This window comes from Schistosoma haematobium, chromosome 4 (assembly GCF_000699445.3).
Source record: "Schistosoma haematobium chromosome 4, whole genome shotgun sequence".
Lineage (NCBI taxonomy): Eukaryota > Metazoa > Platyhelminthes > Trematoda > Strigeidida > Schistosomatidae > Schistosoma > Schistosoma haematobium.
In genome coordinates, this window is record NC_067199.1 from 23,746,077 (window position 1) to 23,770,912 (window position 24,836).

Sequence of the window (24,836 nt, forward strand, 5' to 3'; positions counted from 1 at the left end):
GTAGCGAGAAAACGAAAAGTAGGTTCCAGGAACAACTGAGGTCACACTTAGGTAGTTCTGAAAACGAGGTTGACGCAGATGTTGTTTGGAAAGCTATACAAACAGCAGTGATTTAAACCACATGGATACAAAGAACCAATGGATTTCCCCAAGGTCTATCACACAGATGGATTGTCGCAAACTCGTCCCATCAGGCTCTGAACATGATGAAGAGCGACAACAAATCAGATATAGGTTAAGAAAAAGTCTAAGGAACAACCGTGAGCAGTGGTGGCCAACGAAAGCAAAAGAGATGGAAAAGGCGGCGACTATAGGGAACACAAGACAGCTTTACAGACTAATAAAAGAAACTGGAATTAATAAGTCAAGTGTAAGTCAGACTATTTCGGAAAAAGACGACACCCTCATCTGCTCTCAGTCCAGACGTTTAGAACGATGGGCGGAACATTTCAGAGAACAGTTCAACTGGCCTTCAGCTACTCTACAACTACCCTCCATTCCCAGACAGTGTGAATGGAACATTGAAGTAGGTCCCCCAACTCTTGCTGAAGTTCAAAAGGCTATAGTTAATCTGAAACGAGGAAGGGCAGCTGGTCCAGATGGACTGGCTCCAGAGGTCTTTAAGGATGGTGGTCCAATTTTAGCGATTAGGTTGACTAATATTTTAGCTAAGATCTGGGAGTTACACGTTATCCCATCTAACTGGTCACAATCACTTATCGTCCCAATATATAAGAAAGGGTCAAAATCATCCTGTGACAACCACAGAGGGACTAGTTTAACTAATATAATATCTAAAATACTAGCCTCGATAATTATCAGACGCCTAACTAAGACTCGTGAACTGCAAACACGAGAGAATCAAGCTGGCTTCAGACCTGGTCGTGGCTGCATCGACCACATATTCACCATTCGTCAGGTTCTAGAACATAGGCATACTTACCGGCGTCCGATAATGGTGGTCTTTCTCGACTTAAAAGCAGCATTTGACTCTGTAGACCGCGAGATTCTGTGGTAGTGTCTGTCATTGAAAGGCGTACCTCAGAAGTACATAAACCTTGTGAAGGCTCTTTACTCGAACACTACTAGTCGAGTCAGAGCTTATGGCGAACTGTCATCTACTTTTGCAACCTCAAGTTGTGTCCGTCAAGGCTGTCCACTTTCTCCATTTTTGTTTAACTTCATCATAGATCTACTGATGGAAATAACTTTCTCGTCGACTGAGTTCTCGGGTATTGATCTCCTTCCAGGAGGTCCACTTATCGACTTAGAATACGCAGATGAAATAGTCCTATTTGGTGAAGACGCTGACAAAATGCAGAGTCTTTTGGTAGCACTAAGCAACAATGCCAGAATGTTTGGAATGCGCTTCTCTTCCTCTAAATGCAAGTTGTTGCTTCAGGACTGGCGTACGTCAGTCAACACCTGAATTAAGGATAGGGAGTGAAGTAGTCGAACGCGTTGACAACTTCACTTATCTTGGAAGTCTGATTAGTCCTAATGGGTTGGTGTCTGACGAAATCTCAGCACGGATTCGAAAAGCTCGTTTGGCTTTTGCCAACTTACGTCACCTATGGCGAAGGCGAGATATCCGTCTATCAATAAAAGGACGAGTATAGTGCGCAGCAGTCCGTTCTGTTTTAATTTACGGCAGCGAAACATGGCCACTAAAAGTAGAAGACACTCGTAGGCTACTAGTATTTGACCACAGATGTCTCAGAAATATTGCTGGCGTCTGCTGGGATCACCGGGTAAGTTATAGTGAGGCTAGACGCAGGGTGTTGATGAATGATGGTAAATCAGTTGATGAGGTTGTGAATCTTCATCGAGTGAGATGGTTGGGCCACGTGTTACGTATGCCCGAACACCGATTACCACCACGTGCAATCCTGACCGCTGTTCGAGATGGTTGGAAGAAAGTTAGGGGCGGCCAAACCAAAACGTGGCATCAGTGCTTGAAGTCACTAACTTCTAGTCTGAGCCATGTTGGTAGATGCAGACTACTTGGTTGGGGTCCGCGTGATTATCTTAACCAATGGTTGAAGACTCTTGGTGACATGGCTCAGGATCGATCACAATAGAGTAGGTGTATACACTCTTTGTCTTCCCTTAAACTAAGAGATTAAAAATTGCTTCATATCTTTCTTTCTATAAACTAATTCTTTCTTCCTGTACTATATCCTTATTGCAATCTTTCTTTTATATATTGCCACCTCTGAATTAACTACTTTTATGAATCCGCTGTCCATCTTGTTGTGTTAATGAGGTATGGCAACTTAGACCGATGCATATATGTGCCTGGTCCTACGTTGTAGCTGACTGACTGACTGACTGAACTGTTAAATACTATGCTAGAAAATCTAAATACATAAAATGATGAATTTCATGATCAATGAATGACTAACATTCAGGAATAGTTTAGAGATTGTACGAATTAACCGTTTACAAATGATAAGACAGAAAAGATTACAATGACTAGCGCATGGTTCGTAAGCCTTTGTTATTTTAATAATTATACTTCAGTAAGAAACTATACTGATAACATATATAAATGAACTCATTTTTGAAGAGCTCTGTTCTATGAGTTTCTATTACTATAGATTATCTTGACTGTCTTCAAATTTTAATAGCGCAGTAAAATCACTAAGTTTGATATTATAAAATATGAGATCGGTAGTCTGATACATGTACTCAGTTGATGAAGAACATTACTTAAATAAATTGTCGATGAAGAGATCTACATAAAATTGCTAGTGAATTGAAGATTGGGTTATTTTTGTAAAAACAATAGGTTTTACCACTTATCGTGTCTCATTCCAAAACAAAAAGCAGAAAAATTGGATGGTTGATGCCTTTTAATGGCTACAACAATAACGACACTCACAAAAATAAATTGAACATTGACACAACGATTAAATAGTTAAACTATAGGCTTATTAAACAGTATTTATAGCCCAATATAGATTTGAAGGAAAAAAAACCCGCATAACATAAAACAAATCGGAGAATTTCTTCCAATGAATCATTTATTTGTTAGGTAAATACTTTATATTTACTCTCTAAATTAGACAAATTATTACTTCATCACGTCTCTTTCATAACTAACAAAGTTAATCAAAAAACCTAATAAAAGTCGGATATCACAAAACTGTTCGTTCACTTAAGAAAAAACAATATCCATTCTATAATGCATTTCATTAAACATTTCTCCATTAAATCATAACACGAGAATAGAAGTTGAGTGAAAGGTAAATGTTAATTTCTATCCATATTAAAAATACTTTATGAGATTTTCTAACAGTAATGTGGTTTTAAATACCCGGACCCCATGGTGTTTGTTGAGTTTCTGTTATTAAAAAAACATCTCTTTATGTTTCCATATAATGGAGACTTGGAATTTATCTTCAATAAAAACTTTGCATCATGTCATTCTGAAAAATCGCCTGTTAAAGGCAACTACAACTTATGAATGACCTTTAAGCGATCCGAAAGTGACCTTCAGAATGTCCACTAACTAACCAGGACTAAATGAGTGTTATAAACTGGTGTGAATAATTAGGATTATGAAATACAGTTTGTGATTAGAGTTAGGAATCGAATTTAAGGTTTTAATCACGAACTGACATCAGCTAAACTGCTAATATGATATTTAGCCAAATGGATGAATGAGCTTTGCTCCAAAAATCCAAGACATATTATTCTAAAACTGAATGGATAGTCCATAAATTATAGTCACGCCAAGCAGACATTAATTAAATTTGGAGCTCATGTACAAACGACATTAACAAGATAACAGACAAATTAAAAAATATGAAAAAAAACATGATGGAATAGGATTAAGAAAAAAGTTATAACACATTGCCACCAATGATTAATCTCATGTTTGAAAAAAAACCGTGTAGAATGGTGACAATAACTTAAGGAATGACTGATTATCGACTATTACAAATAATGAATCATTTTCTCACACTATCTGATGTAACTTGATATGGATAGGAACAATTACACATAGTTGAACAGTTATTGTGATGAGCACGACATTTGGTGATGAAAGTAAACTAGTTTAGCAACTGTACCATGTAGCACAGTCAATATGGTGTTAAATCGGTCAACAGAAAATTGTTGATTAGGGAGGCCTAGACATTTCCTCAACTTTGAACTATATTAATTATCCACATTTATTTTATTCTCGATATTGAATGCATATAATGTTATCGGTTTTATGTATTAATGATAAGGCGGCAGTCATATTTTATATAAGCTTAATCTCTGCCTCAAACAAATAAAAGACAAAGGCAGACAATAAAGGTCACAGGTAAAGAGACTTAAGGTCAACTATTCAAGTAAATATGTGTAAAATACAAACAAAAAATTTGTCATCTCAAGTTAAATTATGTATCTTTATATTCAACACGATGAACTGTAACGTCTGTTAAGTTTTACACGTCTCATAACAGACAATTTTGTGACAAAGAATAGAAAATTCTATAATTGGAATGTTCTACAAATTTTATCGCAAAATTCGAACTATTCCAGGTAATTCAGATTTAGTCGGTTCTTTAATGTAGACACAGGCTGATAGTGGTAAGGATTTAAACTAAGACAACTAGAAAAACACTATTAGTGGGATAGAATGAAGTTGAAGATTTTTTGGTAGTCAAGTTCTGTCCATAACATAAAATTGACAGAATATTTTGTAGGAGTAAATCACACATTTTTCTTGATTAAATAACTATCCATGTATTTTGGTGGGACAAAATAGGTGTGTTTGATAAACACAAACGTTTACCATATTCCAAAGACAGAACATCAGAGTGATGGATCACAACAAAATACAGAATCCATTATTATTTCTGTGGAGAGTGAAATGACCAACGCACTAATGTAATCTGTTCAGATTACATCAAAATCATAGTGATGGTCAAATATTGAGCAAACGGTTGTTTGATACTAGAAGCATTCTGTTTCCAACCAGTAAATTACAGCTGACAATTCCGCTCCACCCTGCTTAGAGTTGAGCTGGATAATATCACTAGATCTTAATGCATATGACTTGGAATCTATAATGGATAAAGGAGTCGAAAAAGTAGCTATTAGATAATGTATAGAAGCTATCTCTGAAACAGCCAGTTTGATCATACAATATACTATCGCAAACTAAAACCATGGAAAAATATTGTCACCTGTAAGTTTTCATTATTAGGTAAGACTTACAGGAAAATTATTTTCCGTAAAACTTATGCTTAAGTATAAAAGTGAAAAAGAAATCCCAAGTTGTCGAAAAAATAATGCAACGAAAATGTTGCTAAGTGATGACATAAAATCAATCAATTATCATCAGATAAATAACTTTGACAACTGAAAAAATAGTTAATTTTTGAAGACAAAACATGAAATAAAGTAAGTAGAAAAATAATGACAGGAAACTGAAAACAACCTTTATACGGTAACGTTGGAAAAAAATGGTATACATATCATCATACCGATAATTCTTGATATCATGAAAAAATGGTTTACATATACATATAAAATCATGATAATCATCTTTCATTTAATTATAAATATTACAGAACTTATTAACTTTTGTAGATCTGGAAGTAAAGCGAAAATCGAACAGGAAGGAAGGAAATAATAATACAAGTCAAACTGAAGTTTGATTATATAAATAGGACACATATCAGGCGATAATAAACTTTCTTAAGATCAATGAGACGACAAAAAACAACTGAATTAATATTTATACAGTGTATCGTCATAACGAAAACCAACGTATAGAACAGAGATGACCAGTTATAAAAACTGATAACGACAAAATTTGGAGTAAGGAGCTTCAAGGTTTCTACATCAGTATAACTGACCAGTACGCAACTATATAAGATAATCAGAAGTAAAAATAAACTGAGGTTTTCGGCGTCCTCAGCGGTACCGTCAAGATTAAAACATGATACAGAAAAATTGGTAATCACGTAAAAAAGTTTAAAGTACGACAAAATTGTAGTAACAGACAAACTGATGATCCAGAAAACTTTTATCAGCACCAAAGAAGTAAGCATATATGGATAGATATTTGTTCTAGTTAAAGGTACATTTTAATAACTCACCTATAGATTCTGCCAATCGGAGAGTTACGAACGGACAATTGACCTAGTTTGAGTAGATCTGGACCAGCAAAGTGTTCTTCAACTTCCACATACAAACCATCTACAGGATCTATAATTAAGGTTTGAGATTCTTGAACAGAAGTTGAACAGCGTACAAAAATTGTAACATTTGAACGACTAACGTGAGCTATTGGTTTATGATTATCCCAAGCTTCAACATGTAGAAAAAAGACTTGATCATTTAATGAAAATGGTGAATACGAGACATTAGTTAATGAAAGAGTAGAATTCGATGCTACACGTAAAATACCATCATTTTCATCAAGAGTAAAATGCTCAGCGCCATCTCCACCGACAAGGTAATAATGAACCTAATTTTCATTTAAAATAAATAGAGCAAAAAATGATAAAATTCATACGGCATTATAAAGTGATGAAATATAATGATTAAATTTGTTGAGTTTCAAAAGAAAATTTATTAAGTTTTAACACTACAAAATCTATAAATCACCTGTCCGGAAGTGAACAACATAAGTCATTTGTCATTAGTCTTTATTATTTGTTTAAAAAAGAAACTACTACTGAAATTTAATTTTGAATAAAAAGCTTTAATCAAGTTTTAGATATTGAATTACCAATTAACTATATGAAGAGTTTACAAGTATGTATTATTTATCCAATGAATTAATGTTGTAATACTACTGGTTTAAGTAGATTGTTAAACGTAATATCTTGATGAAATGTAATAAACATCTTTGGTTCCGAATCAATAATAGTCAGTATAAACTGAGATATCGGTTAAATATTCCATGGTGGTCTAGCTTCAATCGACTCATGATTTCAGCTAGTATATATTGCGAGTCAATAAGAGGGGCAAAGATGATGGATATTTATTAACTCCCAAGTATAAACGAAATATTTAAGTTAGTTGGAAGAATATTCGAATACAAATGATGGAACAACGATTATGCACAGTTGTGAGTCGTTTCGGACAAAAGTAACGAGAGGTTAAAACTATGACAATAACTAAATGAAGTGGATATGAATGCTAACCTCAACTATCAAACTTTATATGGGATCGTTTAGTTGAAAAATACTAAGAAAAATATGTAGAGGTTTTAAAAAAATAATTGCGTAAAGAAATTATATTAATGTCTTTAGTTTCTTTTAAATCCAATCCACTTTGTACACTTCCCATCTATTATTATGAAACATTTTGCTGAAATTGTAATGGAATGAATGTATTCCCTTCAATGATAACCGCTTTAAAAAACTGCGGTTCGTAGCTAACTTTTTCATTAACGCTCCCGACATTTCATCATTTTGCAAGTAACTATGTTGTCATTTATCCATTTAAACACATAAACACCGACACAAAGGTGCACTAAAATGAATATGCAACACAATAAAAATGAGATTGTGAAGAGTTAGAGGGGAAAAAGTTGAGTATAGTAAATAAATAAAAAACAATGAATGAATGAAAATAAGTGAGTAACAGTAAAAAAAAAAAGGAAAAGTAATGGGAGAAGCAGTTCAGTTAACATTCTTGAAAGACGTGGCTCAAAATCGTTTGCAATGGCGCAGGTTCATCAACTCTTTGTGTTCTCCCAAATTCTAATCTTTTGAATTCTTTATGTCCCTTGTTTTCTCTTCCAAAATTTATTTCACTGGATTATACTCCTTGAATAACATCTTCAAACCCTAATCTTTCAGATTACTGCTTATACTTTTACCGCCTCTACTACTATGGGATTAGAATAGACAAATGCATCTCTGTGCTAATGTGATATGACAACTTGAACTGATGTTCGGACGTATAAACGATTTTTTTTCAGTTATAGAAGTTCATCTCACTTCTATGATGAAAATTTTAGAAAATACAAATGACCGCCACTAGGTTCTATTTGGAGCCATTTCTGATAACGTCTGAAGCCACTGTGCTGAACAGCCTATAGGACCTCAGCCAGAGTCGACAGATTAAAGTCCTGTATAGTCTTGTTTCGTAACACGGAGTAGTGTTGTGTTGGTACTTATACAGTGTTATCTATCTATAGCAATTTGGTATATATATATATATACCGGCAAAACGTGAAAAATAGTACTAATTAACAGCCAACAAATAAATTTAAGCACATTATACATTGAAAACTACTTACAGAGTCATTCAGATCTGGATCTTCTGCCGTTAATTGTAAAACCGATTCGGTTGGATAAGTTGGTAAAAATAGTGTAGATCTTAAGTAAAATGAATCTGTAAAAATCGGAGGACTATCGTTTACATCTGTAACTTCAACAAAAATTCTTATTAATCGGTCAGCTGTAAGACTAGGTGTCCCACTATCTGATATTTCAATCATAAGATTGTAATGTCCTATTGATTCGCGATCTAACGATGCATGATCAGCAAGACGTAGTACTCCAGTTGAACTGTCCACAATGAAAGGTTGACGATTCTGATCTTCCACTTGTGATCCGACAAAATTATATACAATCTTCGCACTCATACCCACATCATAATCAATGGCTTTTATAGTGAGTGGACTGATATAGTTTGGATCACAAGCAACCAAATGATCTTCTAAACAATGACCCACAATCATAGTACCAGCTAGTGAATTCTCAGTAATCCAACCAGTCATACGACTTGGGCCAATGACTTTTGGTGGATTATCATTTACATCGAGAATGCGTATCTAATATGATAAAAGCAAGAAAAAATGCACAAAAAGCCTTTTCTTTAGTCTCATTTTATAGAGAATAAAAAAACATATGCTAAAAATTGTACTACTGAAACAGATTGTAATTTCAACAATAAATAAAAATTTTTCATTGGCGGAAAACTAAGACAGTAGAAAAGAACAGTTGTTTAAAAAATGATATATATGTATATATTTATCGAAATCAATATTTTTACATGGACGGAATAACTTCGCTGTATTGTATTGTAGTCTTCTATACGTGGCGAATTAGTCATTAAAATAATTTACCTATATTTGAGGAACAAAATTAAATATGAAGGAGACGAAAATTAAAGGTATTCTTGTAGTATCAATGAACCAAACGATAAACGACAAACTTCACAATCCACTATACTTAACAACAGTCAATCTCGACGGGTGGTGTTTGATGGGGTAGAAGCAGGCTGGAAGAAAGCCAGGATTGCGCAAGACAAGATATAATATCAATACATGAAGTCCGTAACTGTAGGTTTGACCCTTACTGGTAAATGAATATTATCTGGTTGCGGCCCATGCAATAACAGCTATCAGTGTATATGGACTTCGGGTTCAATGGCTCATAATCCCTTAAAACGCAGTAGATGTAGTCGTTCCTTGTCTTCTTCGCAATCTTGAATTCCAGTATTCTTTCCTACATACTTTTCTATTTTACCCTTTCGAATCATATTCCCAATATTCCGTCTTTCAATTTATCATTATCACTATATTGTCTCAATCTCTGTTGCAGCTCACCTTGTTATTTTGATCTCATTGTGCTAAAGTAGCATGGCAATATGGCATAAAACATGTGCGTGTCAGGCTCAATGCTGATGACGGATGACTGACTGATAGAAAATACGCATCGTAATGATTTATTAGTGTGGGTGAAAACGTTGTAAAGAGATAAATTAACAATAAGGAAATGCATAAAACAGCAGAAGAGTTTAATAATCTATTATGAGACCATTTATAGGTGTATATAACTACTAAGGAAAGTGTTATTATGGATGACGTTCACAGATTGCGATCGATAGTGACAGTCAAGCAATGATGAACATGATGTGAACAACATCAACATAAAGAGAAGAGATAAGGAAAGAAACAAAAAAGCTAAATTTGTTAAACATGACGACAGAAAAGCTTTGCTTAAAGTATTTATTCGAAATTCATAAGAATGTATAAGTTACGGGGAGACGAAAAACATTATTTAAGCACTACACAAACGCCTGTTAAACACTTATTGACAAAGGAAACAACCTTCAAAATATAAACACATGCTTAGTCACATAAAAACGGTTAAATGAATTTTGGAAAGACTAACACTAGCATGAAAGTCGTTGACGAACAAGCAACTGAGTAACACAAAACTTGCATTTAGATGTCTTATCAAGTTCAGAAACATGAATACACAATTCAAACACTTTACGCATAGATCAAATGCATTCAATCTGGTGAATAAATACAAAGCGCTAAACACTGTCAGAAAAGTGAAATACACATATGTGTGTGCGTGTATGTGAAAGTCAACAATTATCTCAGAAACAATACATTAAATATATTTGAACCTTCAACAATATTTTGACAGAAAATTCATTCATCTTAATATGACAACATAATGGTCACACACCCAATAGTGAAGCAAAAACTATTCCATCCAGAGTTAAAGAAACAAAGAACAAATATGTACACATTTGGTTGAGCAATAATTAACGTTGATCAAAATAAAAAAAACAGCGTTACCATTGTTATTGTCGTCACAATGTGGTTGGGATAACATATTTAGTTTGAAAAATAAATAACCTTTTGATTACAAAAAAAAGTTATTAGTAGGACGGCATTTCTTTTTTGTAGTTTTAATTATTTGCCTGAAGAAACAGGAACAATAATAATGGATGGAAATCAGTGAGAGACTTAGAAGAGAAACAGCGTTTTTTGAAAGAATATTTTTCTACATGTGTGTATCTGGTTAGATACATTGAAATCAACGGGAAAAAATGAAATGCAAAAGAGTAACAGCTGTAAGGGAAAAATGTTATGGAAAAAAATTAATTGTTGAAATCACACATCCACACACAGATGAACACAATACAAAAAATATTTTTGCATAAATAATTCGGTAATTTTAGAAATAGTCACTTTTTGAATGTGGTATGAACTTCGGTTATTGATTATGGAAATGTTTTAAATACTAAATATTTTTATTTTAAACTTAAAAGGGTTGAAACAGGATTTATAAAAGGGTGAATGAATTCGGGAATGGCTAGGGTATTAGCTGAAATCAAGTGTTCTAGTACAATAAAATGAATTATGCTGAAATTAATCATATTGTGTAAGGGCTAGAGACAATACTTATTTACTTGAACGGATTTTAAACGACCGATTACGTGATTCAATAATAATTCAATCAACTGACTCATTCATCAGTAGACTCAAGAGTAAGACACTTGAAGTTAAATGACTTATGGGGCGTCTAAAGTACTTTTATGTTATACTTTATGAGACTTTTAAGTAATCCAGGACTGAAACTTTTTCAAATCATACAAGGATGTATGTAGTCAGATTACTCATATCTCAAGTTCAATACCGACAAGTACACAAACGCAGAAACTAATAGTTATCCAATGCGAAAAATTCAGAAAACAAATATAATATTACAATAAATACTCGTATATTACCTGTACAGTCTTTTCAGGCATGCAAACAAGATATGGATATGTGAATACCTAAATTATTGGACAGAACAATTTTCATTTGTATAATGATTCATTAGGTGATTTGAGACTTTACAATTTTGTATCGACAAAAATAAACTTGTGAATCAATTCGAATTCTATTTTCACAATATCATTGTAACAGTTAAAATTTTAAAATATTCACAGTAAAGTAATAAATTCGAAATTAACTCAACTTCTCGAATGCATACAAGTTTATCAACAAGGCTGAGAGAATGAATGAAATTGAAGCACAAGTTTTGAATGTAAACTGTAGAAATAAGAATTATTCAGTTCGAAAAAAATCTGTATATTATTGGGAGTTTACCACAAATAAGAATGTTATCTAAGTCCTAAGTATATATCGAAGAAATAAATATATTCATCGGTTTGTTATTGACGACTACCATTCTATATTATATCCTCAATAATATGAAACTGTCGTGTCCTACATCAGTTATATAATTTCTAATCACTGAGCCGGAGGTTTGCAAACACTACAGACTTATTGAATAATTCGATACTTCGATAATATTCGTAAATTCAAGACATTTTTTGTAATCTATATTCTTCCACGGGGAATATCTCTACATAGTAGTCAAGCTTAAACAATCTGGTTATTGAACAATGACGATATATATTTACAAGCCATCAAATGTCGGCAGTATCAATGGAGAAAAACAACAACACTATACAAAACCTGATTTACAATAAATAATTGAAAACAAACACCGGACGAGCTATATATCTAAACAAAAACAAGAACTAGTATCTACGATTATTATTTATTTCGATAACAGATTCCACATATTTTCACACTATATATAAGGCGGCTAAAATTCACTTTGGCTTTGATTACTTAACCGAAAGCTACTAACTGTTTTATTATATAGGTGGTATTTTTATTTAGTTAGCTGAATAATTTATAAGAGAACTTATGCCAATTTATCATCAGTATGAGTTATTAGTGTGTGAGAGAGTTAACTTAACACTATTTTATATAAAGGTTATTGAAATATGTGTTTAGTGCAGTTTTTATAGATGAAAAGGAAAAGAATAAACAGTCTGGTCAATACTAGTAAAAGGATAATGTAGTTACTTGAACAAACTTTGGTATGTAAGCTGATAAAATAGTATGAGAAAGTACACAATGGGATAGTACTCATGTAACATATAATATAACAAGTAATAGTAATATTTTGTAAGCTGTCTACTTTAAGGTGAGATGTTCAATAACAGGAACTACAAAATTAAACATTTGTGAACACGGCGAACCATGAGAGAATATTTTTTTGGCGATTATTTATGCATTTGGATATTATACATTTAAAAAGTTTGCAATAGCAGGCAGAAGAATGATTGAGGAAATATGTCTTGTTTTATGTGCGACGCCACAGATGAACATATTTGTTATGTCTTATAGCTCGTTAAATGTTGCATGACAAAGCCACTAATCAGAATACTGACTTATATGACCTTGTCCCTGTGGTAGATTAATGACATGCCAATCAGCACGAGCAGCCTAGAGTTAATTATGAGTCCGTCTAGTTCAGAACATAAACATCAGCCTCCACTATATGGATCGTATATTTAAAACATACATAGTTCATATAAAAGCAGACTAGACAGCATCACAACATAAATTGAAAAATAATAGTTATACAAGATCAAGCCAAAAGTGACTGTAAGTGTATTAGATTTTAACTAATAGAAATAGATTGAGAATAAGTTAAGAATAATTAATCATATAACAGTAACCAATAGGTCAAATGAAAGCTTATGATTAAAGGAATATATATATATATATATATATATATATATATATATATATATATATCTAGTTACTTAATAATTATCCAATGAGAATATATGTAATAATAGTTCATAAGTATAAGTCCTGCAGTTAACATTCATTTATTCTTCGTTTAGATATAACAATACAACAAACAAGCTATTTCAAGATATTCGTTCAGTCAAACGATTTGTCGAAAAAGACTGATCGAAGTCAGTAGTGAATATCAAAAACAGGAAAATACATACCACTAGAGTTTGTGATAACTGTCCGTTTATTTATTGGAAATACTTATATCCTAATATTTCCCACTCAACACCTCATCATGATTTTACGCATTGGGACGTTAAATGATGGGGTTTATTAGCTGCATTAGTGAATAGGTTTTTGGATAAACCATCAATTTTAAAACTGTCACTCCTCCTTGAAGCCTCCAATAAGTGAATTACATTATCATTATGATTTCAGTTTGCTTGAAAACTAAATATATTTACATGATTCTTGAATACATTAATAGGAATTATAAGTTAGTTTATTAAAAGTCTACAAAGTCGTGGTGTTAGCATACTATTTCATCAATTAATCGAGTGTTACTGATATGACATAGCTTTTTATATCATATGAGTGCAGTGGGCTTTAAACCTATGATTCAAAGATTGAAAACATCTAACGTCAAAGGATTGAAAATAAGTTTTAAAATATTTTCAACTAACGTCGGATAGTGTGTATTTATAAACACCCTAAAACAATTTTAAGTAACTTATTCATTACGGTTCTCATTGGTAATGATATTATTAAAATGAGTTATCACCCATATTTTACAGTATTCGATAATCTGATGTCTTCCAATGTCTACTAATGGAACAATAATAATGATAATTATTTTATAGAACAGACGAATAGTAGTTTTCAGTGGAATATAAGAACAATATTTCGTATCATTTAAGAGAATTACATTTCAACAGTGATGTTCACAGTGACATTCAAACCCAACCTATCCGTTTAAACACCCAACATGTTATTTACTAGCCTGTTGAGTCCAGATACATATTAACTTGTCTAGAGGGTATGATGTTTGTATCATTATTAGGAAAAAATTTAACTATCGATTCGTTATTCTTCATCGGATTTTGATCATTATTTTTATTAGTACTTGAAACCCTCTTTAATAATGATTATAAAAATAATTATCATTATTATTATCAATAGAAATTTCAAGTAGTAAGTACTCAAAAAATTATAAGAATAGAATAATAGAAATAAAAATAATCTAGATTTGTCTATTTAATTTAATTCTACTTTTCTCTATTCAACTTCTACTCTCATTTGTCCATGTCCATTGCTCAATACCAATAAAAAATTTTTTTCATTTAAATACTCTGACTTTCTTTTACCCCTAAAATTCTCATAAATCTTCCATTTATATATTTATAAATAATAGAAATTAAGAGGAAATTATGAATTATGGCATGGATTATGATATTTATGATAAGCCTAAAAATTAATTGAAAGGTGAAATAAACATTATTATTATTATTATTCATAACTAACTGTTACCAACAATTGGCAATTCGATAGAGTAAAATAAATGCATGACAAGAAAGTTGAAAAATTCTAAGAATTTAAAAATGATTTTATTTTCGATAAAAAACAGAAATCCTAGTTTTTGCAAATAGGCAGAAATGAATAGAAATTATGCAGCAACACAATACAACAAAAAGAGAGTAGAAGACGAAAATATTGAACTAATGAGAAATTAAAATGATAAATTTATAAATGGGTCGTATATATATATATATATATATATATATATATATATATATATATATATATATCCATTTGCAGACAGTGGGTTTGCAACACCTTATAGATCAGAGGTAATATTCAATGAACTATGTAGATTAACTTCATATTCAACTCTCCGAATTCATTAGTTAAGGCTAAATAGTCGAAAATTCAACATGAGAAGTTTCTTTTCATACGCATTACTTCTCAATAAAATTGCCAACAAGTAACAAAATGGTAAGCATAAACAAGTGTACGATAGTTAACGGTAATCATTTTTTAAACTATACACCAGGTGATGTTATCCTACACCATAAATATATAAGTAAACAATAATATTATATATGTCAATACGAATTAACTCATTACTTCCCACCCAAAAATGTTATGACTAACGTAAACAGCTACTATGAAATTATAATAATAAGAGGGGAGAAATATCAACATACTAAAGGTAAATTGTATGGAACACAAGAAACATTTGTCATATTTTGTATGCCTACCTTTATGTCTATCACTATGAAATGTATCTTTATGTATATATGCATGTTTAAGTATGTTCTAAAACAAACAAACAAACAAGTCATTGCTGTTTAGTTACAATTTTGTTTCTTATTCACTCTTTTCAATAATTCCATCGCTGACAAGACAGTATGAAATCAGTCATTTTGTGATATATATATATCAATTATTGAAATCAATGTCAGCAGAGCACACAGTAAAGGAAACACAGAATCTTCCAACTTTTTTATTGACGTGAAAATATTTTCGAATCACTGCATATAAAAATCCTTATTATTATTATTATTATTATTATTATTATTATTATTATTATTATTATTATATTTATTTGATTGAGTTAAATGCAGTTTTCTATTAGAAAACTATTTGATTTGTAAATGAAACATAAAAACAAATTGTCCAGAAAAAGAGTAAAACGAAATGAAATAATAAATTGACGAAACAATAGTAGGAATTGTTGATGAATTAAATAGAGGTTGAAAAAAAGACAAGCAAACAATAACTTCAACTCATCAGGTTGGAAAGTTCACAGAAAATAGTGTTTTATATGATGACCAATAAATATTATTATTGCTATTAGTATTATGATTCAAATCTGTTTACATTCTAAAGAACGAATTCTATTCTTAGCTATTTACTTTCAAACTGACAACAGATAGGCTTAATCCCCTTGATAATTTAGAATGTCAGAAGACTAAAAGAAAAAAACCACGATAACAATAACAATAATAAAAGGACAAACAATTAATCATTTTCATTACTATCATGCTTACATATTTAAAAAAAAACACACAATAAAACCCATGTGATTTAAGATTCTCAATTCAGACAGTCAGTCGAAATTTTGATTGGTGTGCATTTTATTATACACCGAGGATATTGTCCAGAGCGCAAATGAAAACTTGGTACTGATCAACTGGAGTTGCCTGTGCTCGAGAGTTGATCAACCTAACCCAGTACCTATCGCTTTAAACATTAACGCGTTATCTAAATCAGCTATTGAGTTTAAATGGCCAGTAACTTGTTCATTAGTATTAATAATAAAGGTTTGATATTTCGAACTAGACTTGATTAATAACTGTTAGCATATGGTTCCTTAACCGGCAGTCATGTGATGATATTATCTGCGCTAACAACTTGATTAAATTTTTTGGATTGACTGATAATCGGTGATCATAAAACACAAACCCTTAACAATAAAAAAGCCACAGTAACTTTTGGAAATTTGTTATAAACATTGAGGTAGTGTACAAATAAAAACTCACTTGAATTATCAAACGATCATAGAACATACTGCGAATACCACCAGTGCCGACGACTTCCACAACAAGACGATGAAAATCACCATGTGTTTCTCTGTCTAACTGAACCAATGTGACCAACAGACCAGTATCAACAATTACTCCAAACAAATTTATAGGAACATTTGAATTTGTACGATGCTCATACAATAAATTCATTGGCTCGGCCATGACTAATCGAAATGCAATAAAACCAGGTATAGCAGAATCCGAAGTCAATTGGCGTATTAATGGTGCCAAAACTGTATTTGGTGGAACATTTTCATGAACAGTTAAATAAAGTACATCATCGGATGCAAAACGTGGTGCTGGTGCATCAATACCACCGGGGCCAGGAACGATGTGTATTTTAACTTGTGTATAATTAGATTTTGATACAGGAGTCCCATTGTCACTTGCAGATACAACTAGATAATGTGTTCGTACAAACAGTTTTGAGTTAAGTCCCGGTACTAACTCCCCAGTGTTTGAGTAAGAATGACTAGGAAGTAGATGTTTCACTAAAGTTATACATCCGGTTTTTGGTTCAATAGCAAAGAAATCAGAAGTATCACCTATAAAAAGACAGAAATAAATCATACAGTTAGGCATCAACTTATTAGGAGTTCTCAACTTTCACATGAATCACATCAATAAACAATCAGTAAACTAAGGATAACTACGAGTCATAAAACAAGTGAAATGTATTATAATTGTGGTTGATTTGGTAGATACATGAAAAACAAAGGTCAATGTAATTAATAACCTAAAGTCTGTTAATTTCAACTCTGACACTTTTCAAAATCATTCACTAGTAAATCAATAAAACTGACCATACTTACATATATATCAGATTTTATAAATTGATGGTGATAATATCCTGTAAATGATTAATTTTGTGATGTTTGGAATTTTCGATTTATAGAAACATGAATTAACTATGATATCCACATTAAGTGATGATTTACAGACTAAAAGATGTTAGGTATTTCCATGAATAAGGACTTTGAATAATGACAAATCCACCAATAAGAAGTGAAATCTACAGACAACTTAACATTTAAGACTTCAGCATTTTAGGGTTGTAATTACGGACAGCTATTTTAAGTCATTGGAAACATTTACTCCTCATAAAACAGACATCATGGAAGTAAATGTAGTGAAATGATATTGTTGGCATAGGTTGAATAATACTTTGAAAAGGCTAATTCATTTGATGTTATTAAATCACAAAAACTAAAAATCCAATCATTAATAAAACGATGGTCTATACATACGTGTAATTAGTTAGGATATGTTTGTTACTATGACCATTTAAAAACTGATATCTGGAAAACAAATCTACCATAAACTAACAATAAACATGTGTGTACCAGAATTAAATAATCACAAAAATGAATATTCTAGTAAGGATAATAACCTATTAGAGAAAACATATAAATATTTAGGGAACAATAATAGATAAATGAGATATTAAAACCAAATGTTCACCTTTAACAATGTTGTATACAATTTGTCCATTATCACTAGAATCTGGATCAAATGCTGTGACACAACCAATTGAACTACCGACAGGACTATCACCTGATACATAAAAAGTGAAACTTCCTAAACGAGACATTGCATCACTATCTAATACGTTTATATTATTAGTGATTAAATTTGAAGGTGTATATAAACCAAGAAACTGTGGAGCATGTTCATTCGCATCTAATATATGTACATAGATGGTTGCGTGAGATGAGTACAATGACACTCCTGAATATCGTACTGCAGCCAATATGTAATGATGCTGAATCATTTCATAATCCAAAAGTCCGCTGACAAGTAGTTCACCTAAAATATAAAACAATGGATAGGGTTTTACAAAAAGTAGTCATTTGTGGGGATCAATGATTGGAGAATGTTTTTTGAGGAAAGTTATTTGTTTGAAACAATTAACCTAAAAACACTCAAAGTGAAATATGCATTTTTAAAGAAAGCTGCAACAACAAAATAGCTAACTATAAATGTCATGAATATGTAATGATAGGGAAGAAATACTTCCTAAATAAGCACATCACCTGTTAATCAAGTGTAGTTTCATAAATTAATCCGTCTAAATTAAAATAGATGAAGACTTAAACCTTCGAACCTGCAATGGCTTAAACTAAAAAATGGTGGTAAATAAGTATTGATCAAGAATAATGACTATCGATTAGAATCAAAATATATCATTTATGTTATATGAGACTGCTGATTATAACTAACCGAGACATAAATAATTGAAATTATTCCCATAGAGGATTGAATACAATAGTCATTTCTTGACATGTTAAAACCCTGACCACTAAAGTATTCATTATTCTTGAAACATTTTTATTTGATTACACTGATTTGCATAAGAAAACTGAGGATAGTTTTTGACACAAGATCAGTGAATAATAAATACTCTTAGTAAATTTAAGAACTTATTTAGGCAGAAAATCATCCTGTCGAAAACAGTTAATTATTCGCAATAAATGAAGACAATAATCTACTACTTGTAAATACTTAGAAATGTAAATTTATCAAACTACTAATAGTCGTGACGACCAAATAGACGCTTATGTAATAAACCGTTGGTTAAACTTCGTACAAGTTTAGTGGCAGCATAGATTTGAAGGCAGTATTCAAACAGTTAAAATCCAAGTGTTGGAAGCGACAAAAAACAATTTAACAACTCTTATATAAATTGAACAAAGTTGAATAGTCATTAGTGTAGTAAAGTGATTACTTTCTGAGTGAATAGCATTAGGTCGATTATGCCAGCTTTTTGGTGAGTAGAAACATCCATACACCTTAGTTTTTTCATGATGATATCACTATTCCTAGTACTAAATAGTTTGAAACTAAGAAATAAATCCAACAGCTTCGATAATTTGCTTTTACGCTTTACAGAAATGAGTACATAATGTGCTCTATGTACCCCTTATATTATGAAAAGATAACAGTTACTTATAAATACTTCAAAATTCTGTATGTCTACGTAATTTTTTATCAAATTCCTTTCGCTACCAAGAAATAAATTATCCAAAGGATAAGAAACATCTGAAAGTGTGAAGTAGATTTCATTATTCTTTTAAAGGGTTTAAAGAAAACAGGTTAAAAGTGAACTAGAATCACTAAAACTTTCACAAGGACTAACGTTTCACCATACGGACAAATTTTAAATCAAATAAGTAATTTTAAAATGGACATTTTGTTAGTTAGCTGAAAAATAAACCAAGAAGGAGAGCAATAACAAAAACTGAAAGGTCTAATAGTTTATGTATGCAAATAACTTCTTGCATCCTTCAAACACCCGACTCTCAACTATTATGTAGTAGATCGGAACCCAGTTAAACTTACAACTATTAAAGCAGCTAGCCTGTAACACAAGGACGAGTAAAACATCAGATACATGATTATTCAACTACATTTATTGAATGTTAAATAGTGAGATAAACGAATGACATATAATTTCAATAAAAGTAGACGTTCAAGAACACATTTTCTAAATACTTAATAGTATTTCAAGTAACATTAGGAGAGAAGGGTTGACATAACCAGCTAGAATTACAAACCTTGGGTATACACAGATACAGAACACAATGTATAGGTGAAAACATAACTCGTCAAACAACTATTCTACTGAACTAACAATCAATCAATCAGTCAATAATAGAACATAATTTCACTATGGACTTCATCACTTAAACATATACACACATAAATATATATTTCCTTATTCCGCTTAAGAAGAATTAAAGAATTGTTTCACATCAAAATTCACAGTATTTATAAATTCATCATAAAACTATAGGCAGCATGTTTGTTTTCGTGTTTTTTTTATATGCCAATTGTAATAAGAATAATACAACTATAAAAAGCAATGAAATGGGTAGTACATGGTGGTATTTGTACACATTCATGTCCATCAGACCACTAAAAATAACACTTCTAAACAGTTAACATCAAGGACCGAAATAATGACAACAAAGAATCATAAGTATTCTCTATTAACGGTATTATTATTGTAATTAGTTTAGGTGAAAACTAATCACGAACAAATCTTCCATCAAAACATCAAACTACAGATTTCTAGTGTTGTCGTGATCAAATTTACTCGAATGATTGAAAAAAGAAGAAAGTTAAAACTCGAAAAACACAACAAGAACTATAGCTGTTGAAAATTAACATTTTCAATAATAAGTAATCACTTATGACTCAATTTTCATGTAAACATTATATATATAATACGCTATTTAGTTCAAATAAAGTTAATAATTGGACTTCTTTTATAGAAAGTATAGGCTTTTACTACCCACATAATAAATGGATGTTGGATGATCCGCATCAGAATCAATCACAGTGGTAAAGGTGTATCCACTCTTTAGTTTGCTGTATATCTTCAGGTCTAGCATTCCTAAATACATACGGTTTTATTCTTTTCCCAAATAGTATTTTCAATCTTAGTCTTTGACATTACCACTACTACTACTACGACCATTTCGATTCCACTGATATTATTTTTGTTTCGTTAATCTCGCAACGAAACAGTGTTCAATCACTAACACAAAATTAATCTTCTGAACAAGAATGTCTTACAGTTCGTAGTCTAGCTTAAATCAAATCGTGATTTCAACTGTGAAAGTACTACAATTTCCACAAATCCACATACTAAAAACTATAATAGTATACCTTATTTTTATCCGTTGAAGTAAAAGACTATAAATGAATAAACAGAGAAAGTACTCAGACGCAGTCCAATAGAGCAAATTACTATATATAACTTCGATAGAAAACTGTCTTTAATAACACTACTTGAGTCAAAGTAAATTCCATCAATTTTTCAATCGTATCTAGTTCGAATTCACACAACAGTGAAGTCAGTATGACTAGAAACCTATAAACATATACTTAAGATATCTAAGTACACCAACTTTTATATGGGAATTGAAAAAAACCCTTCTATTCAGTCAATTTTTTCAACAATAAACAGAAATTGAAATATCATCAAACAATAGTATAAATAGAAGATGTAAGAGTATCTCAGCCTTATATAAAACAATTCGCGAATCGAAAGTCAAGAACAGAACCCTCATACGATTATGGTTATTTAAAAAAGGAAGGTTATAATAATTCAACAAAATAATTCATTTAAATTTTCATTGTTTTAAATCAACAAAATCAGCATACACATATACAGACAAATTTTCAAAATGAGTAAGCTCAAATTCTTAAGTAAACAATTAATGGGAACAATAATGAAAATTGAAAATTATACATGCTTATAAGTTTTGTTGTCGATATATTAGATGAATCATGGGTATTATTGTCTAGTGTAAAAGTCAGACACTAGTGTAACCTTTAAGAAGTTTGGCAAAGGTAAATATGAGAAAACAGTTAAACAGTAGAAAGGAATACTACACTGCAATATTGTCGAGTTGTGCAGCTGTTTTAAGAAACCAAAAAACGTCTTAATGCTGAGGTTTGTACATTGAAAGAATGAAAACATGATGTTTAATATTTTTGACCATTGACTACTTAGTAGTAACATTAATTTATATTGAAGCCACCGAATTCGAAATATGTCGATCGCCAATGAAGTACTAGATAAATTAGATTAACAGTTATTGAAGTTGGATGAAACAGTATCGACTGGAGGTGTGTATGTGGTTACATCAAAGCATTGTCTTAGCAGAAGTTACAATTTTGCTGAACAACTACGACAGTTTGCATTTCACGAAGAAACTAATTTTCTTTAAAAAATCTTAATGAACCATTAAGATTTATCTTCTAAACAAAACCTAAATACAATATTAGCCTTTCATGTTTTCTGTTAGACTATTTTATCATGGAATTAGAAACAGAAAATCTTTAACATTAATTATTGTTACTTCTTTTTTTTCTTCCAACCCTTTACTAAGTTTATAACACTACCCAAAATATCAATTATTCACTATCTCCCCTTACAGAATGAAAATAAGGTTGTAAATAAACAAAAACACATCAGGAAAAGAAGAAAGAAGCTATGACGATTGGGTGGGTGAATAGTAGAAAAATTAATTAATTATCAAAAAGATTGCCATTATTATATATAAACATATAATGAAATGTACTTCATTTCAATCAACATATTTATTATTATTATTATTATTATTATTACTATAAGGAATTTGATACAATGTCAGGAATAATTTTGCATACAGTCTCAGTGAATAGTGATTCATTCTGAAATGAAACTCATTCTAAAGAAACAGACATGGAGATATGAACAAGTATAGAACGGTATAAGTGTGTACTTGGACAGTAGTAAACTATATATATAAGAGAGGCTAAAGTCAAAATTAATCGGGTCAATCAACCAAATAAATAAAATAAGACTTGAATTCTTAAAAACATATAGAGAAATGGTTTTTCTCATTTATCTATCCCTTTCTTTTCACCTCGTCAAACAAAATACACTCATCACCGAAATCAAAATAAACTAGAAGAATTTGCAAAAGATACGTCAAAAATGATTGTATATGAAAAGGAAACAATGAAATGGTTTAAAATAAAAACATTCCAATGTGAACACGTAATTCTGACATCATCGGAGAATTATAGTAATAAAAGTGAATGTTTAGGATATTTTGTTTGATGTAAAACTAGAATGTTGTAAGGTAAACAGACATAAAAATTCAATAATTGATAGAAGCCTATGAATTTTGGAAGTTTCCTAATAAAAATGAAAATTTCTTGATATTCCCAAAGAATTGATTTTTCAATATGATCATTTCACTATAATTAAACTCAATGATTTCATCAGTAGTGACTCCGAAAAATGCATTTCTGAAGCTTGATGATCAAATAACAAAACATAGAGAACATTGTAAGTTTTTGTTTCAAATGTCTACAGAATTTCTGATATTAATGATGGAAATAGTAATCCTTTTTTTAGTTTAAAACTCAAATGTAACAGACGTTTAATCAGTCAAAAATATCTAACATGGACTTTAAACATGCCTATCACGTGACAAACAGAAAATAATTAATCGAATGGATGTTATACAAATTTAGTTTGCCAAAAAAATACTACTCACCGGTATTTTCATTCAAAGTAAACAAATCCCATGTCTGACTATGTTCAACAGATATTATGGAATAGTGTATTTTGTTCATGAAATCTATACCTGACTCTTCCACATACAATCGACAGACAAGACTTCCAATTAGTGTAGACTCTGTTATATTTACATGAATAATTATGTGTTGATGATAATTATCAGTTAGAGATGAATTTTCCTCTGGTTGCGACAAATTAGTAATATTTATATTCCCTACAGATTCTGAAGTGATTGAATGTAGAAGAAATTTCGGACTTGATCGAATAGTCGGTTTCACAGTAATTTCAATCTGTAAAATATATGAAGAAAATATTATGAACAGCTTAATTATGAGAAAAGGACAAAAATATCAGACAAACTCAAAATATTTCGCACATCTGAGTAGTAATAGACTGGTAGCCACATATTTTATACAACTTGATGATCATGTGATCGTGAACAACTTGACAACACTTTTAAATCACTATGCTTAAAGAACAAGGTATGCATAATACACACATATATCAATAACAATCCATGAAGAACGAAAGCACACAGAATAAGATAAATTTCGTACTCATAAAAACAATAAGCGAAGAAATAACTATTCAAAAACAAACTTTTAGTACTTATAGTGAAATAACTGACTTAAAAAAGTCTTAATTATATAACACACAAGTTTATTTATTTAGTATACTGTTTATCAGAGCATATTCCTAAACAGAGGGATTATACGCACCTATTAGCAGGCTATTTAAAGTAGCTAACATTCAAAATGTAAACATTAAAACTTATGAACGCGAATGTGATAAAAAGTATTTTAAGAAAGAAAACAGA

The 24,836-nt window shown here is 31.1% G+C and overlaps 1 protein-coding gene across 3 annotated transcripts in view; it reads right to left on the minus strand.

Annotated features, from left to right (window-relative positions):
- Positions 1-24,836, minus strand: part of FAT4_2 (Protocadherin Fat 4) — a gene marked incomplete at its 3' end in the record, with an annotated part of 152,608 nt that overhangs the window by 107,025 nt on the left and 20,747 nt on the right. For all 3 annotated transcript variants that reach the window (XM_051216014.1, XM_051216015.1, XM_035729833.2), the window contains exons 10-14: positions 23,997-24,309; positions 18,400-18,744; positions 16,894-17,483; positions 8,258-8,794; positions 6,102-6,472 (exon numbers count right to left, since the gene is read on the minus strand). In XM_051216014.1, coding sequence (XP_051066563.1) covers positions 6,102-6,472; positions 8,258-8,794; positions 16,894-17,483; positions 18,400-18,744; positions 23,997-24,309 — 2,156 coding nt within the window. The remainder of the gene's footprint in view (positions 1-6,101; positions 6,473-8,257; positions 8,795-16,893; positions 17,484-18,399; positions 18,745-23,996; positions 24,310-24,836) is intronic.